Source organism: Eretmochelys imbricata, chromosome 4 (assembly GCF_965152235.1).
Source record: "Eretmochelys imbricata isolate rEreImb1 chromosome 4, rEreImb1.hap1, whole genome shotgun sequence".
Lineage (NCBI taxonomy): Eukaryota > Metazoa > Chordata > Testudines > Cheloniidae > Eretmochelys > Eretmochelys imbricata.
The window spans coordinates 98817973-98837795 of record NC_135575.1 but is presented as its reverse complement, the minus strand read 5'-3'; the positions used below and the strand labels follow the sequence as shown (position 1 = coordinate 98837795).

Here is a 19823-nt window from a genome sequence, read left to right as displayed (position 1 = left end):
GAGCTAATGTACCCCTGAAAAATATAGAAGTGTAAGGATTAAAATGGTATTTACCCTTCCAAACTGAAAGGGCAGTCAAACTGATAATACAAATACATGATACTACTATTACATAAACTGTAGCAAATCAAGTAAGTATCGAATCACATGGATGTACAAAAAATGTGAACTGAATTTATTTTAAAACCAATTTTATCTCCCATACTTGTGCATAGAATGTACTAAATTATGAAAAAGGTATTCTTTCTTTGCCACAATTTGAATAAAAATCTCTAGATTGCATATGTTGGTTTAGTTTTAGAAACAGTACATAAAAATGGAATAGTGTAACGTTGTTGGTATTTATTAGTGTAATCTTGGAAATTATTATTTTTCAAGTAAAGTAATACAGTACTTTTCAGAGTTTGTATTTATTTTACTTACTTACCATACTGGAAGGCTTTTAGTGGAAACCAAAACAGAATAACTGAGTGGAAGAGGCCATTTAAACAATGAACCCAGAAAACCTAAGGGAAAACAAAAATCCATGAGAACCATTTGCGGTAAACTAGCTCTGTGAACCATGACCTTTTTTTTATCTTTGAGTTAGAGTCACAAAAAGTGTTTTTGTCAGGCCACCACTGTGAACCGATATAAATGACAGGCACTTTCTGCCTCTTAGCCCTTCATCGGTCATATATTTATTTTTATGTTTCAAAAAAGGTGCTTACTGTCACTTTAAAATTTCACAATTATCAGTAAAATTTTAAAATAGATACAAAACAGTATTTTGATTATGCTGAAAAATATGCAACAAAACAGACAACTACAAACACTACATTTCTTAGATAATCCTCTAAAAATTACTTTAGCATTTGGGTTTCATTTTACCTTTCTCACATGATACACAATTTGGATAAAAGGACCGTTAAACTCAAATTTCTATACAAACTAGTTTACATATTTCAGATACAAAATAAAATACAAACTGAAATTAAAAAGCATCATTCTTGGATTTCTTCTTACTGTATAATTCATAATAAATTTTCCATACTGCCTTCTTATTTGACAGAGACAAGTTATTAAACTTGAAAACTGTTACATTTGTGCTAAATTACTCTAATTTTACTACCGAATTTATTATCATTTGTGAAAGACAAATAGTGTTCATAGGAACTGTGCTGTATATTTATATAAGCATAAATATACTATTGGTGCTTTCTATAGCATATTGTAGATAGGCATGAAAGAATTGACTAAGCTATCAAGAAAAATGGATTTTGAACTCTTGTTCAGGACAACAATTGTGTTTTATCATTGGAAATGCTTTTTACAAACATAACATTTATTGTACAAAACTGACATGTATTAATAGTTTTAAGTTGTTCAAACAAGAGAAATGAAGTTGCCTGCCTCACAAAATTTTCCACTATGACTCAAAGTCCTTTGTTAGCTTACCCACCTACTTTGGGTTGTATGATCCAATTTATGCTCCAATACTTTGCACATTTGAACTTGTGTTACTCATTAACCTTTGTCTCTCCTTCTTGCCATGTCATTACCACAATTTTTTATTTGACAGAAAGCACAGGTGGGTGCAAGAAAAATTAGTTCTACTTTTCCATTTTCCTGACCAATACTTATTGTCACATGCTAATCCTTTAACCTCTGTCATGACCTCATAACCCCTGACCCTTTTTACCATAATAAACCTACGCATCATCATTCAGTGCAACAATGATTCCATTTCTTCTACACTCAGAACTCACACCAACTGTTCTGCTTATAGTTAAGAATTTTGTAGACATTTCCTCAATAACATGGCAAAAAATTGCAAGGGATATAGCCACACAATTTCCACGAGAGCTGTGTGTTTAAGTCCTGGACAACCCTGAACACTGAAGGATTAAATAAGGAATAAAATTATAAATTTTCATTTTTTTTCTGTGAAACGCATCACATATGGACATAACTGACCTAATTTAAGGGTCTTTCTGGATTAATTAACTGAAAATTCAAGAGGCATTACTTAGCATGCCATTTGATTTTTCACAACTTTTACCAGGATTCTTTTTGGTTTTGTCCACTTTATTTATAAGTCTCAAATAATATGAACTACTGGGAAATGATTTACTAATACTAAAAATATGTCCTGATCATTACAGTATGTAGAAAGAGTAATAATATCAATTAATATAATTCCTATATACATACATGAATGTTTTAGAATTCTATCAGTATTAATCTCACTAGTATCATATTAAGGTGATAACACAACCGTACTAATGGATCATGTGACCAAAACGCAATTCTTATATATATTTTTAAAAGAGTTACAATGACACAATGGATTGCCTAAAAATATTTCCTACCAACCACTTTCAGTTTTGGTTGGGGGAAAAAAAAATAAGAGTAAGAGGAGAAAATTCTCACATAGTAGTCCTAACAAAGATGGCTTAGAACTTAATGTTACATTATATATAGTGGACCAATTCCTCAACTGGTTTAAATAGGTATAAATCCATTGACTTTAAACAGAACTATGCCAATTTACATCAGTTGGGGATCTGACCATGTTACATTATATCATACAGTATATATTACCAAATATATGGAGACATTGCTAATCATAAATTGAGAACTTAGATGTCTCTATCTTTAATAATGGTTACCACAATGTATACTTAAACTATCTGAGATTTCCTAAACATGTGTGTGTGTGTGTGTGTGTGTATATATATAAATCAAATCAGCATAACAACTGAAAGGTGCTGCACATCAATGTGTATGTGTTAAAAAGAGTTTTCAGATTCGTGCTATTCTATGGCATATAAAATACAAACTTATTATTTACTTACTTTGTAATTAAAAATTTCATTATATTAATAAAATTACCAGTTTCAAAGATGTATTTCAGTTTGCCTTTCTTTTATTTACATTATTTTTCCATTTGTGTAAATCTGCAAGAAACTGTATTTATTCTAAAACCAAGCCCAACTTTCAGTTTCAATTTTGCCAATTTTAAAAAAACTAGTCTTTGCAATATAGACACTATGCATTTTCCACCAGTATTATCATAGATCTCTTTGAACCTAACTCCAAACACACAATTTAAATTCCTTGTTAAAACAGGACTAGTATGTTTTTTTCATAGCTCAAAATTAATGAAGAATGGTATAAGGCTCCTCCGCCTACCAATTTAATGACAGCTCTTATTGTCCTTTGCTCTACATCTCCACATGGGTCAGTAATCCATTTCCACACAACAGTTCAAGTACATAAGATTTGAGGACCGAAAGGACAAATCACTTCTGCCTGAAGGAGACAGCTTTATTATCAGCAGACAAAAAACAAACCGTTTTTTAAAATAATGTTTGCCAGTATATAAAAAACTGGATAAATAAGATTTGTGCTTTTCATAGACAATGATTTCCAGTCACTGAAGACTGATGGGAATATTAAAAAACAACCTTCCATTTTTAACTTTATGAGAATATATGGCACAGGAATAAAATGGATAACCACCGTGCATTATGTTTAAGTTTGTTCTAATTTTAATGCAATTGTCTTCTACCTTTGTGTTAAAGTCCAGGGCATTTTGAGAAGTCTTGTATAATTCTGGATATTTCAGCATATTTTCCTTTCGGCAGGATCTCTCAAATATTCCAAGTGTCAGTGGTGGCATAGCTGTAAACATCTAACATATAAATCAAAAAATGTATCATGGAGCTTGAGAACTAAAAACTTCATAAAGAATCAAGAGACTTTAATAAAAATTGTTGAACAAAATAGGAATTAAATGCATTAAAAACCCAAAACCTTACCACATTGTAAAGACCTATACACCATCTTTCAAAAAGAATTTGTCCAGAAAAGCCATTAACAAAAGCAAACCAGATCTGAAAAGGAAGAGAGATATGTGACTTATATGTTCTACAAAGAGTTTTAAAATACATTTTAGCTCTGCTTTATTAAAGAGATGTTTTTAGGACATTCGCTAAATAGGTTTGAATATTTTAACATTTTTCAACCCTGAAAATTACTGATAAATCTCAATTGATATTTTGTTCAGAGCAGTATGTCGGGTAATGACTAGTCACATATGTTAGCAATTCTGTTTCTTTGACTAAATCTGAACCTGTTTCTAAAAGAAAGCCAGTTTCAGAAACACTGATGTGCCTCACATAATATGAGACTTATTCATGTAACTGTGTTTATATCTACAGCTAAAATGTAACTTTCTTATGAATAATAGTAAAGAATATAACACACTGAAATATTTTAGTTCAAATAATTTTGCCCTATAATTTTGTATTTAAGCCCTGATTTTGCACTACAAACTGCATGGGTAGGCCTTTTTTCCCGCATGGCACTCATTGTACAACCGGGCTTTACAGCAGAAAAATCAAGAATTGAACCTTACTTGAAAGTACTTTAGAGTACTGGAGAGGAGTATTTTAGAAAACTGTTCTCACATTAGTATTATCTCTTACTGCACATGGATTCACATGAAGTTAGATTCTTTAGGGTATAATTCTGCCATTCTTAATTTAGCTGGTACTTTACTCAGTACTGGAGTACTCACTGAATAAGGTACTGGCCAACGTAAGTAAGGTAATGAAGAATCAGGAGCTGATGGAATTTGGGGCTTATGTTTTTAGTCATTATACCACATACAATTTAAAATATAAATTAACAGTAAAAATTAAGTGTCATTTAAATAATATTTCTATTCACAATTTAAGGCTCTCTATTTTATGAGAAGGTCAGAAAAATAACCTAATAAATGTTCGGCAGCTTATAAAATTAACATTTCTACTATTTTAAATATAAAACGTTATATTAAATTTAATGAGGAAACAAAACAAAACCCAACTTTCCGAATCAGTACAGATAGCGAATCAGCAGTGAGATTAATAAAAAAGCTTGACATGTTGGTCAAGTGAATTTTAGAAGCAGTGTGGCATAGACTTTGTCACAGTTCATGTTTCATTTAACCTCATTATGGAAGCATGAATTGCTACAAATTTACCATTTATCAGTATATACCCAGGCTGGCCTCCAGATGACCAGTTCCTGTGAACAAACAGGTCTTCTTTTATCATGAGAGGAGGGAATGCTTGAACACATAAAAACAAATATCTGATTCATGAGATGGAAAAGAAAACAAAGTAGCAACTATTAGCATACAAAAATTAAATTTAATTAATCTCAAAATTGTGAACCATTCAGCAAAGAAGTTCATACTAAAACTATCTTTAACACATTTACTTGTTGTGGCCAGTTATTGAAACAATATGGGACACAAAAATCATACCATAGGATAAATTATGGACAGTTTTAATGCTGAAATTCCTTGCTTTTGTTAATTTTATTAATTAATGTCCTTAAACTCAGTTTGCTATTTATATGGTTAATGTTTCAACTTATTGCTTGAAAACAAGCAAACAGACCAACCCATATCCTGAACAACAGTGTATGATAGCTGACAAGCCAGATTTTAATAATGTCTGTTATGTAGCATATTTTGACTTTTGATTTTTCAAGTATGGACTATGTGAATATATTTTTGTGAATTTATAAAATCAAATTGTTTTTCAGTAATGAAGGCTTCAAAGCCACTGCACTTTACTGCATTAATACATGAGGCTCTCTTTCTGTTTGGCATTGCTGGAACTATGTGGAAGTACCTAGCAGATAAATGTGTACAGTGCAGATAATTCCATGATCATTTCAATATATAACTGGGGGGCTTGCATCAGCCCTCCCCCTTTCGCATTCTGGTTCCCAGCCCACCTGTTGCTGAGACCTTACCATTCCCTCCCCCCACCAAATGAGGGTTAAGGTGGGGTATAAAGGAAGGGGGGGGGGTTGGCTTTCTGATGTTCCAGTCATAGAAGCACCAAACCCCCATTTCCACTCCTTTAATGAATATTTTCTTTAAATCAGAGGTGGGCAAACTACAGCTCGTGGGCCATATCCAGCCCATGGGACCATCCTGCCCGGCCCTTGAGCTCCCGGCTGGGGAGGCTAGCCCCAGGTCCCTCCCCTTCTGTCCCCCCTTCCCTGCAGCCTCACCTCGTAGAGCTGCCAACGCTCTGGCCTGCCGCTCCTACTGGCCAGCGTGGCGGCGTGGCTGGTTCTGGCTGGGCTGAGAGCTCCTGCTGCTCTGAGTGGCATGGTAAAGGGGAGGGGAGTTGGGTGGGTTGGATAAGGGGCAGGGATCCGGGAGGCAGTCAGGGGACAGGGGGCGGTTGGATGGGGTGGAGGTTCTGGGGGTGGGGTGGTCAGGGGACAGGGAGCGGGGGGGGTTGGATAGGCGTGGGAGTCCCGGAGGGTCTGTCAGGGGGCAGGGGTATGGATAGGTGTCGGGGCAGTTAGGGGACAGGGAGAAGGGTGGGGTCCCGGGGGGTTGGTTAGGGGCAGAAGGTCCCAGGGAGCAGTCAGGGGACAGGGAGCAGGGTGGTTAGATAGGGGGTGGGGTCTGGGGGGGCAGTTAGGGGACAAGGAACAGGGGGGTTGGATGGGTTGGTGGTTCTGAGGGGAGCAGTCAGGGGGTGGGAAGTGGGAGGGGGAAGATGGGGGGGCAGGCTGTTTGGGGAGGCACAGCCTTCCCTACCCAGCCCTCCATACAGTTGTGCAACCCCGATGTTGCCCTCAGGCCAAAAAGTTTGCCCACCCCTGCTTTAAATCCTTTATCAATCCATTTAGCGGATCACTGTATCCCTTCCCTATGGAGTACCTGCACTGGACATCCACCCTACATCAACATAATGTGTTGTGACGTCATAGCTTAACTCCTGTTCTGCGGTCGCCCCCAAGCAAACTCTCCCACTTCCAAACGTGCCGTGGGGAAGGCGAAAAAACCCCTAATTTGCCTAGGGCAATCTGGCAGCGAGAAAAAAATTCTTTCCCAGCTCCCCGAGAAAGGAGCAACTACTGCAGTACCCACAGCAGATCCTGACCAAACTTGATATTTCACCATTTCCACATGTGAAAGGGTGGGTGCTGCTCCACCTGGTCCATGTGAAAGAGAGCTTCTCCTGTCCCAAATGCACAGTTCTGGTCATCTGGGGGGATGAGTCAACATCCCCACGCTGACCTGCTCTGCAGCTGTTGCAAAATCACTCCATGTCTCTCTACCCCTTAAAGAGGTGCACACCTTCATCCAGCAAACCAGTCGATGGTACCCGCCCACTCCCACCAGCTTAATGTGCTATGCAGTCATTGTTGCAGTTTAATATAAATATATACAAAAAACATATATTAAAGGAATGGTATTTGGATTGCAAAACCAAGCGTCTGAAAGCCTGGAAATGCCAGAATTTAGGATGCCATGACAACCTTAATTCTACTCCCTTGTGCATTTGTGTTCTGAGACAGTCTTTAACTACATGATTATATGCTACTTCTTCCCCCGGGGATCCCTGTCTCAGTCAGTGCACAGGAAAACAGTTATTTTCAAAAGTTCTCACCTAAACCTGAATGGAATTTCATAAGACAAGGAAAAGTAGTTCTTTGGCCTCAAGGATTTCCCCTTCAAAGGCCTACTGCATACAATGAAGGAGTTTCATTCCAAAAAAGTTGTAATTAGGCATTAGGAATCCAAAATATATAGGTAGCTACCAGCTCCCCCTGTAGTGTCACATACAGAATTATGACAGGTTTTAGAGTAGCAGCCGTGTTAGTCTGTATTCGCAAAAAGAAAAGGAGTATGTGTGGCACCTTAGAGACTAACAAATTTATGTGAGCATAAGCTGTAGCTCATGAAAGCTTATGCTCAAATAAATTTGATAGTCTCTAAGGTGCCACAAGTACTCCTTTTCTTTTTACACAGAATTATGTTAAGGTTGCAAAATCAAATACTGAAAAATGATAGGAAATGTTAGTGTAGCAAAAGGGCATGGCCTCCCTCAGAGACTGACAGTGAGGGAGAGCCAGACGCCCCTGGTGGGCGGAACCCAGAAGGCTAGGCTGCTGCACCAGAAGTGTGGGACAGAAACTGGAAGTATAAGAGACGGGCCCTGCAGCTCAGTTGAGCAGAAGCCACTGCGGGAGGCAGACGCTTCCAGCCCGCTGCTGGAGCCGGAACCCATGGAAGACTTCGGCTGTCCTGAGGAGACTGCCCAACACACAGGATGCAGAGGAAGTGCTGGGACTGCCGCTCACAGTGTATCCCTGGGAGATGGAGGACAACCCTTGAATGCAGGTACACCCAAGGGAGAAGTATAGGAAGCAGCCCAGGGCAACCAGACTCCAGTGGTGCCACTGGAGACACGGTCAGTGTGTTGTGGGCGGAATGCTCACTGACCCAGTGGCAGACCTGGTGAGTCCTCCTTTGGAGGGGATCTAGTAGTTAAAAGTGAAAAAGCCTCCAGCCTGCCACACCTATTAGCACAATATTGAAACTGTTAAAGAGCCATTTAACAGGCATTTGCCAAACCCCAGGTACATACTGTCAGTTTCTGAATTTACTGACAAAAACTGTTGTGCATTACTGTAATATTTACTCAGAACATGTCAGTCTACATGGCCGTAGTTTAATATTTGCTTTAAAAATATTTCATTAGTTGGTGAAGATTATAAAATCTCATCTCTAAAAAATCCTTACATAGATTTTTAGATGCACAATCATCTTTAGTTTTAAATGCTTGGATCTTAGACATATCGTTTTTTAAATAAATCCTTCAAAAGACCACCCTTATCTAAAATACACATTTTAATTACTATAGTAAGAAAATCTTGCTTCCAAAGTCTTCCTGTCCTTTCTGTCCATCCCTTTTTCCCTTCACCCCCTCTCCTTCCAACCCCACATTGAAGAGAGCCCTTAAATGGACAACACCCCTTTCCTTCCAGATAGCTGGACAAAGAGCTTCCCTTTCTTTACTTCTGACTATCCGATGAACTAGTTTTAAAAGAACCCTCCAGCAAAATCAGTGCCTTAGTAAGATAAAAAATTCTTTGTTATGACTAAAATCTTTGGAAACATATTTTTTAAAGTTGGTGAAATTTCATAAACATGTCTATTGTTATCGAGATCACACAAAGTAAATTAGTGTTCCCTTTTTCTAAAAGCAATGAACATGAACACACTAAACCTCTGTGACTGATTAATTTAAAATAATGTCTTTGTTTCAGTGAGTTAAATATTTAGTAATCTGGAATGATTACTTTATGAAGGCTTAAGAGTAGATTTAAAATATAAAATCAGCTTAGAAATACTGATCAAGAAAATGTAAAACAGAGAAGACCTGCATCATGTATTCCATAATATTTAATGTTGTGTTCAGCAAGACAGCTGACTCACCCTTACTACAAAGTTTTTGCAAACAAATGTCTGGCAAACTTCAGGGCACATCAAAAAACCTGAGACTGATATTTTTTATACCCAAATTTAGTGCTTTTAATTAGGTACCTTCTGCATGTCCACTCTGCATGTTGGAGAGGGTACGGGGGGAGGGGGGATTGTCTCTGAGGGGAACTGTGACTCTCCATCATCGTGAGGCGGGCCGGGCGTCTCGTTATCCTTTGCTGTCTCATCCCTCCCCACCCCACACCGGGCTGCGAGCTCGGGCTGCCGTCGGGCATAGGGGCACCAGTTTAATAATACTGCGTAGGGCCCCATAAATCCTAAAGACGGCCCTGATTGTCTAGATGTGTGAAGCAAGGGACTCAGGAGTCAAAGGTAAGCTCCAGGTTATGGGCCTGAGTGAAAGGAAGGATGGTATGTTAACTGATTAAGAAAAGGTGGTAGTGGAGAGGGATTTGAATGAAAATAATGAGTTCAGTTATAATGATGTTCAGTATAAATTGATAGGCATAGGTGCAGGAGAAAATGTCAGAGAGCTAAGACAGCGGACTGGATGGAAGACAAGTCAGGAGTGGAGAGGTAGATTTGTGAATTATTGGTAGTTTGTGAAAGATCGCAGTTAAAAGGTGTGTGAATAGTTGCAGTGCAGAAAAAGAACAGGTTGGGTTCTATTGCAACTTATAATGTATGTAATATAATTGAAGCTCTTATAGAAAATTGTATCAACTGCAACCCATAGGTGTAAACTGGGAAATTAAGATCGGGCTTCCACATGAAATTTAATTTCCTATCTTTCTTCAATTTAAGCCAGAACCTTAAACCCATTTTTTGTTTTGAATTTCTTTTGTCTCAATTTAAAAGAAAAAGCTTCCATATACATCTTTTATAAAGTCATTATTTTAAAGCTGTTAATAAACATCAAAACAGGTGCTCCACATTATTAGCCAACATGCAATATCTTAAAAAACTGGGGCAAAATCCTGGCCGCAGTAAAGTCAAAGGGAGTTTTGACATTGACTTAAATGGGAACAGGATTTACCCCATGTTTTGAAATCTAGAAACATAAAATTGTGGTACGGCTTAGAAAAAAATCTGAGCTGAGTTCTCAATCAGGTGATAGGCCCCAATTCTGCATTAAGAACTGCTAACATGGACCCACAATGCTTATAAGAAGTCTGGGACTCTGCACTGGTCTAGGGATCCATGCTAGTGGACTGAATATAGACTCAAAGCCTTAAACTCTTACTCAGCAAGCTGCGTAAATATATGCCTAACTTCAGTCACATTAGTAGAACCACTAAAGTTAATGGGGGTACTCATGCTTAAGGGTAGGCACATGCTGAAGTACCTGCAGAATCAGGGCCCTAAACTGGAGTAAGTTATTACAGACCACTTATGGATTCCTATAAATAGGGTTTAAGTGCTAATAAACCCTAACTGATGGATGCGGGTGTTGCTTTAAACTCTGAGTCAGTAAGGCATTTAAGCATATGCTAAACTTTAAGCACATGAGTAATACTATTCATGCTCAGCACATACTTAAGTAGTTTGCTAAATCAAGGCCATTGTGAGACGTTATTTTATATCACCGCACAGATGCCTACTATGAAACTTCATATTTAGATTAAGTTAAAATTACTATTCTATAACAATCTGTATTACTGAATAGTAACAAATACAAAGGCAGATTTTACTAGGTTATCTGTAAAACCCACAGCAACCAATAAAAACTCATTTTAAAGCAACTTTCAGACCTGCCTGTCATAGTATTATTTTTTAAGTTCCAAGAGGTATGGCAGCAAATGCTTCACATTTTCCTGATGTAGTATTTCTCCATATTAAACAGCAGCTTACAAGAAGTCATTGAGCTCTTTGCTCCCATGCCTGATCAGTACAAAAAACCGAAAAGAGAGATTCAAGCCTGGCAGTTGTCCTTGCTACAGACATTCAGTGATGTATTTTTCTGTCTATTAATTCACAGGATTGACATTAGTCATTAACATCCGCAAAAGATGTTTTACCTGGCAAAAGTTGGGAATATAGGAATTAATCTAAAGATCTTGTCTCACATACAGTTTCATTATGTATTTTTAAAAATTACATGTTATTATAACTAAAAATAAATATATAGTGTATTTCAGTTAGTTCTAAATATTAAACAAAATATATATATTTTGTTTAACATTAACAGGTATTAACAATGCATTTTCAAATTAAGACTTGAGAACTGCACATTTCTAGTACAAATCAGTAACTAATTTTCTCTGGAGTAAGTAATAAGATACATAGATAGAGCCCTGCGTGGAAACAAAATTTGTATCCGCCCATTTGATCCGCAAACACGGACCGTGGATATCAAACGGATATCCACAGATTTGCAGGGCTCTAGACAGAAAACTTGGATCTGCATCCACCCACAAACATGGTCTGCAGATATCCCTATCCGCTGATATAAAGCGGATATCAGCAGATTTGCAGGGCTCTATACATAGAATTAATGTACCAATTAGGTTAAAATTTTCAAATTTTGATGCTTAAAAGTTAGACACCTAAATTTATGTTCTGATTTTGATGATGAGCAACCGCTAGTCCCAAAGAATCTTGAGTGCTTCACTTTGCAACTGTAACATTTTAAACATATTTTATGAATGGAAAATTGTAGATAAGACTGTATTTAATTTTTTCATTATAATTTTTCTTTTGGACCTTTTTTCAAACTCCTGAATTTTTCACTCTGTTCTTTTTGTTATATTTTCTTCTATATAGAATACACATCCAATTAAGTTTAAGGAAATTTTATAAAGTAAAATTATAAAGTTAAAACTCCCCAACAGCTGCACTATTTGTGACAAGCCAGAACAAAAAGATAAAGTTTTTGCTTTTTTTTTAAAAAAGCAGAAATTAAGGCAAATATTCAAACACAGAGGGTCAAATGTTAGGCATCTAATTTAAGTGGTCTGATTTTTGCAAGTGATGACCATCTGCAGTTCTTACTAAATAAGGATTTTTATTTAAAAATGTAATCCCACTCAACATTTTATTAAAATAGTATACATTTGTATCTTATGTATGTAAAAAAAAACAAACAAGCCCCCAAAACCCCAAACAAACTAGCTGTGTTTTGGAATGGACAAACTTGTTTTTCCTAATTTTGACCCACACAAACATTGTGAATTCAGGTTTCAGAGTAGCAGCCATGTTAGTCTGTATCCTCAAAAAGAAAAGGAGGATTTATGGCACCTTAGAGACTTACAGATTTATTCAGAAGTTTGAATTAAATGTAAACATCACTGGGTTTCTCTTTCATTTAAGAGAAAAATGTGATGAAAGGTGCAGAAAGAGAAATAATGAAAAACAAAGGAAGGTTGTGGAAAAAGGAGGAGAGGGAGAGATAGAAATTCTAATAAAAAATTCTCTCTACAATAATTCATACAAGAATTATGTTAAAACAATGCTTGGATTGCAAAGCTAAGCACTGTAAAGTCACGAAATGCCAAAATTAAAGTTGCACATGAAAGTGCAAATATCCCTAACAATATGTGTATATAGTATCATTAGAGCTCAGTGGGAAACATTTTTCCAATCCTGCAAAATTTGTTGAGACTTTTGAAATTCTCCCGTTCTCCATTGGGATGAAACCGAGAGCTTTTGGAATTTTTCCATGAAAAACAAGAGAGAGAGAGAGAGAGAGAAGATATGTCTACAATTCAAGCTGGGAGTGTAATTTCCAGCTCGAGGAGACATATCCATGCTAGATCTGAGTGAACTAGCATGCTAAAAATAGAAATGCTGCATGCACAAGTAGTGGTGGTGGGAAGGGCTAGCCACCCCAAGTACATCTGTAGTATCTTGGATGGGTATGTACTTGACGTGGCAAATGTCTCTGCGACTACAGCTACACTCTATTTTTAGTGCACTAGCTTGATCACAGCAAGTGTGGATATATCTCAAGTTGGAACTTACACCTCCAGTTCAAAGTGTAAACATAACCCCACAGAGAGACAGACCCCAGAAAAGTCAACAGCTTGGTAGATAGGTAGTCTCTTGGGGTACAGGACACTAGACCTCAGATACTCACTATGCCTGATTTGGAGCAGAAAGGGAAATAATGATTTGTTATACAGAGATCATTTTAATAGGAACAATGCAATATTAATACCCAAAAGTAAATGAAAAAGATCTGCACTGAGAATATATTTTTTCATAAGAAAATCAAATGAAATCCAATTTAAAACAAAGTAATCCATTCATTATTAATTATCTTTACTTTGAGTGATAATTTTGAAATTATTTTTAAACTCCCTTAGAAAATCATGCAATATCTTTGAACACTTAAGAAATACTTTAAAAATAAAGCATTTGAAAGGCTAATATTTGATAAACTGTACCATTACCTCAATAATATAAAGGACTATATTCTTGTAGAAACAGTACAAGATGCATTTAGCTATTCTGCTGTAGTTCCAAGCACCATGAACCAACAACAAGTTTGTCAGATATCTGAACTGCAAAGAATGAAAAATATCTTTAAAAACATGTACATTGATCAGTGTTACATGATATAAAAGTATTCTGTTTTAATATGTTTTACAGCATAATGATTTACCTGTGCTATGGAGTAATCTGAAGAATTAGCTGCCTGTAGCCCTTCATTTCCACTAATACCAACGCCAACATGTGCTGTCTGTATCATACTAACATCATTTGCTCCATCACCAATTGCCAATGTTACTACTTTAACCTGTTTTTTTACCATTTCTACCACTTCAGATTTCTGAAGAGGAGACACCCTTTGAAAAAAAAAAAAAGAAAAAAGAACAAATCCTGACATGGAAATTCTGAATGCACATTATGTTAAAATATTTTTTGTTCTGCTTTAGGGCAATAAAGTAGGTTAAATACAGTATCTGTCATTGAAATTCTCTTTTTACCTCCCTCAAAGACACATTCACAGGATTTTTCAGCAAGGTTAGAGTAGGACTGGATTTCCCATACATATGCTAAACATCACTAAAATACCTGTTATGAAATGCAGAAATCTGCATTAATATAGCATTAAGGCTGTATAGCTAAAATATTAAAAATTCAGAAAATGTAAAAGGGAAAGTCCCCACAGCAGTGTTAACTTAGATCCACTGTATATTTTATATCTGTTTTAGATATGTTTTACATGTTATTTACATATTTTAATGTGCTTATTTTACAAACAAATAGTAATATAATAAAATTACATATTAAAATAGAAAAACAGAAATAGATAAATACTAAAAGTGGGCAACATTGTTGAGCTAACAGATGTTGGAATCTTAATTTTACAAAAAAGTCAAGGAATGAACATTTTAACTATGCAACTATACTGTTTTACTCTTTATTGCACTGCTGTTGCAGTTGCTGGCCTCCTCCCACTGAACAATTTTTGTACTGAGCCAGGAGTCCTACTGTTTTCTGCTGAGCTTTATAATGGGGGCCTGCCAGGGGAGCATGAAGTTTACCTGCTCTTCTGGCTGACATACTCACTATGAGGAAAGATGTCTTCTGACATAAGTGAGGCAAGGAACCGGTGTCCACTGGCTCAAACAGAAGGCCCATGAAAGCAGCGAACACAATACTAAGGTGAAGAATCCTTCATTGGGGAAAGACAAATACCACCTTTTAAAAATCTAGAAAATCTTCCCTAAGAGGAGAGTGAATTGCTGAGATGGCCACAAAATGGACTCTCAGAAAATTCAGAAAAAGACATGACAATTTGAGATATATCAGGTACTCCAAAATGTGCTGAATCCTAGTTTCTGAGGAAGGTACACCACGGAGAGTAGACCACATTGAAAATTGCTTCCACTTAGCTAAATAAGCAGATGTAATGGGTTGTTTTCTGCTGTTAAGAACATCCTCTGAACTGCCAGTGAGAAGGCTTTCTCTGCCTGGTCTAGCCACTCAACAACTATGCTGTATGGTACCAACTGTTCAAGACTGGATGCAATAACTGGCCATGTTATTGGGACAGTAGGTTTGGAAGAGGAGGCCGAGGCCCTGGAGCCTAAATCAAGAGGCTGTGAAGATCTGAGAACCAGCATTGTCTCAACCATGCTGGAGCTATAAGAATTATCTTGGCATAGTCTCGCTTCTAGAATATCCAAGTCTCAGAGTGTTTAGGACCCATTTGTCCATTGTTATAGATTCCCAAAAAGTGAGGAAATGGAATAATCCACCCCCCAAAATGGTCGGGGGGACAAGGTGGTAGGAAGATCACCAATGACTTTACTGCTGTCATTGAAAGAGAATGCAAATGGGCTGCTTTCCATGTCTGACTTCGCAATTTTGTGTTTCTTTTTTGAGAATATGGTTGCCTTGATTGGTAGAAAGGCAGTATTGAAGTTGTCGAGATATGCATTGGAACCTTCTGGGGGCTGGAGTATAGACCCTTATGAGCATTCTTAGAGTCTTTAAAAGAATGTAAGGTCTCATCACTTTTATCCAAAAACAAGTAACAACCATCAGAAGGAAAGTCGTTAATAGTTTGTTGAATGTCTGTAGCTATGCCTGAGTTCTGTATCCAGGAAGCTCGCCTCATTGTTATTGCAGAGGCCATCAAGCATTAGGTACATCACAACATTCCTTCTGGCCTTAGAATCTATAAATCTATGAATTCAACAGATTGGACTTGTGTCTTAGCCAACCCAGGAAAGCCTTAAATTCCTCTCTTGCCTTCTCTCCGGTAGCTTTTCAGTTAATTGCATCCCAGTTTACAAAGTCCTATTTAACTATCAGTGCTTGCTGATTTGCTACATGCATCTGGAGAGAGAATGTGGAATAATTATTTTCTCCCAAACAAGATAAGCCTCTTGGTGTCTTTTTCTTTATTTAAATCTCCCTTGGAACAATCTCTCCAACAATTAGTGGCTGTCAATACTAAGCAGCTTGGGGCAGGATGGGAATTAAAACCCTAAAAGCCTTACATAGGGACAAAATAGCATTTATCCACGTGCTTAGCTGTAGAGGCTAGAAAGGCTGGCATATGCCATAAGATCTTTACCAGTTCTAGAAGAGCTACACTAATAGGGAGGGGCAAACACCTGGAAAATGTCTAAAAGTGTGTGTTTTGTTGTTCAAGCTTAGCTTGTATACCCAAAGATGCAGCCATTCTTCTCAAAAGCTACTGATGAGACTTAAAATCAACTGTCTGGGACCATTAAGTCATGGGTAAGGAGGAACATGGGTTCAGGTGAATCGTCTTGCAATAAAATTGGTTCCGAAGGCAATGGTTCCTCCTGCAGCATGGGCTGCTCTGGGGGAACAGTATCTTTCCATATTTCCAACAGGTGGCTCTGGAAGGTTTGTCACCATGCGCTCAGATGACCTTCCCCTAGTGTGGGGTGATGATCATGACCTTGGGGAATAGGAGACACACCAGACACACAATGGGCATTGAAGGAAAGTGTAAGGCATGGGGAGTCAGTAAGAGCTGGGCCACAGTGATCTGTCCCTGCTGTACGATCAGTCCCACTCTAGGGACCAATGCTCCCCTTCTGGAGGCAATCTGGAAAATTTGCTAGATCATCTGTGTCAAGAGAGGGACAGCAAACAACCAGTAGAATGAACCAGACTGTGAGTAATCAGTAAGCACTGGGGAGTGCAACACCTATTGGGGCTACTAGGCGACCTGGTAGATCTTTCGCCAATTGTAAAGAGGTTAACATCAGCACCAAGGCATGTATGGTAGTTGGTATCACAAAGGTTTCACGAGACATTGATGGCACAGCCTTCTGAGATGGTTCTGGGAAAGAACTTGTAGTGAGTATGGTGGTAGAGACTGGAGTTGCTACCCAAGCCAATTATTGTTCCGGTACCAGCATTCAGTGCCGATGTAGTGCCCAAGATTGAATGGCATCTGAAAACTGTACTGGTGCCAACACAGTGTGCAACAATACCAAAGATGGTACTGGAGAAGGAGCTGAGCCCTTATTATACTTCTTAGATGATACTGGCGTCAGTACCACTAACAATCTCTGCATCAGAGCGGAGGGGACTGAAGATTCCCATACTGAAGGAGGTGCCAATAAAGCAATTGACTCATGAACCACAGGAGAGTCTGAGACAAAGAGGCACAGCAATTCCTTTCCTGATCCATAAGTTCGTGGAGTTGTCAGTACCAGAAATGTTGCTGCTGTAACGGTGTCCACTGGTACTAGACTAAATGGTCATCCTGCAGACTGTACCAGAGTCAAGGGTATTGTACTGACATCCTCCTACTGCAGTACTGGGGAGACAGATGGTCCAGCTCTATCCGGAGTACCTGCTGAATCCTGATGGTGTCCTGAGTCCTTTTTCAAAGAAGAAGTTTTCTTCGACTTTAAGTCACCCTGGTCTGTCTTATGAGTTATTTTCTGGGTAGGCCCTGTAGAACACTGACCTCTCTTTCTCCAAGGAGAAGAGGCCAAGTCCAGGGGTCTGTCTGAGACAACCACAGCTACACTTGGAGTCTGTGCACAGGAAGCAGGGTGATCACTAGTCAGGCCCAGAGCCAAGCAAGTCTCATCGCCTGCTTCATGAGGTGGTGATTGAGGTGTAAGTCTCCTGAAATCTGCATTCTTTTTCTGAACAAGTGGCAGATATTGGACCTCTCCTTAATGTACCCTTCACCGAGGTATAAAGGCAGCAAGGCATGCAGGTCTCTATTTGGAAAAGACACTTCGTACAACAGGTAGTGCTCAAAGCCTCTTGAGTGCTGCATACCAATGATGTTTAGCACTGAAAACTAACTACAGTATTAAAACACTTTAAAATATAAATGAAAACTTAACAGGTGCTAACTCTTTACAGATAAGGAGAAAATTAAACTAGCTATCTACACAGAAGAAAAACTGTGAGGTAAATCACATGGGGAGCTCTGACTCAGGCCATGGGCAGTGAGGAGAAACTAAGGGGAGCTGGGGCAGCCACCACCCTCATATAGCTTTGGGAGAGGCCACAAGGAAATACAGGGTGCATGGACTGCTGCAAAAGGTACTGCTTCAGAAAACTCTCTGGCTCCAGTGTGGTGAGCATATGCACATCTGAGTGGAATAGATGTGTGAACCTTTTCTTTCTTAGAGTGCCTCTGTGTATTCCTACTCATGGGAGGTTGGTGAGAAGTACGGCCCAGGTGGAACATGGGCTGAGCTGTCAACTGAATAAAGACTGTAGCACAATTTCAGAAATCTAGCACTGAAGTGAAATGCTAAGTTTAAACACTGCATCTCCTTATATAATACCAGGCACCAAAAGTTCAGTACCATGATGGGGTTCCTGCAACCCTAAAGAACATAGTTTACTGAAGTTTCTGGAAGCTCAAGGCCCAGGGATTCATGAGGATGGGAATGCTGAGAGGCCCTCAAAAAAGAATTATTCTTATTTATACCGGAAAAATGATATCTTTGTGGCAGTTAATGAGATTCTGGGAAGGACAGATCCCCTCTCTTTCAACAGAAATTTAGTAAAATTGGTGAATTAGGGCAGTGGAGGCACATTATTTATATTAGTTAATTTACAAGAGTAAAAGGTGGTGTTAATGATGGTTTAAAAAAAATGAACCAGCTACTAAAAGTGAAATAAAGTTTTTATGAATGCATGCATTAGCCAAGTTCTTTGCCAACACAAACTGCTGGTATTAATAAAATGTTCCCTCTGCTCAACTGGAAGCATGCCTCACAGCCAAGTCTGGAGAGTCTGCTTGTCCTGCCATGGAAAAGATTGATACAGAAGGCTAAAACAGGCTCCTTTTTACAGGAGCATGACAGATGATTCATAGTCTAGTTTCACAGAGGAAAAAATTTCCCTGCTGCCTCAGCATAGATGCTTCCTTCTTGTATTATTCCTTTTTTCCCTCTCTTTCAAGCCCTCTCAGAAAAATATGAAGAAACTGCATAAAATTATCTACATAAAAAGAACCAAACTTTTTAATGTAAATCAGAACGTAATTAAAAATAACTGAAAAAATAATTATCCCCTGCACATTGCTCACACTTTATTTTCAGGGATTTTAGACATATTTTACATTTTGCTCTTGATCCCAATTGATACCTCTAGCCCTCCAGTCCCAGTAATTTAAATTCTTATTTGGTGGATACCACCAAATAATCTGTTCTGTTACTCTGGTGATTCACATAATGTCTAGCATTCCTAACAAAATGCCCTCATGAATCACAGGATGAGTATTTTATACTTTACCCCTCATCTCCTGGAGTTCCTGCTCTTAGGTGTAATATTCCTAATAAAGCTGCAGATGCTACTCAAACACGTATGTTCATATTACTTCCAATCTTTGTATTCCCGGATTTAAGGCCATTTAAGGCCAAAATATTATGGAAATACCTTTTCTGATTAAAAAAAGATTCAGGAATGAAAATATACAAACTTCCATTTTATTCCTGGTGGAATCTCAGGATTATTTACAGTAATAACTCTTATCTTTTTTCATCTACATGACGTTAAATACTTAATCAGAAAGCAAGAAGATCAATTGATCTTAGATGACTTAAATGTATTCATTAAACTC

The 19823-nt window shown here is 38.0% G+C and overlaps 1 protein-coding gene across 1 annotated transcript in view; it reads right to left on the bottom strand.

Annotated features, from left to right (window-relative positions):
* Positions 1–19823, bottom strand: part of ATP8A1 (ATPase phospholipid transporting 8A1) — a 247394-nt gene that overhangs the window by 63029 nt on the left and 164542 nt on the right. Inside the window, exons 27-31 of the mRNA XM_077815716.1 lie at positions 13896–14079; positions 13684–13794; positions 3804–3878; positions 3554–3676; positions 428–506 (exon numbers count right to left, since the gene is read on the bottom strand). Coding sequence (XP_077671842.1) covers positions 428–506; positions 3554–3676; positions 3804–3878; positions 13684–13794; positions 13896–14079 — 572 coding nt within the window. The remainder of the gene's footprint in view (positions 1–427; positions 507–3553; positions 3677–3803; positions 3879–13683; positions 13795–13895; positions 14080–19823) is intronic.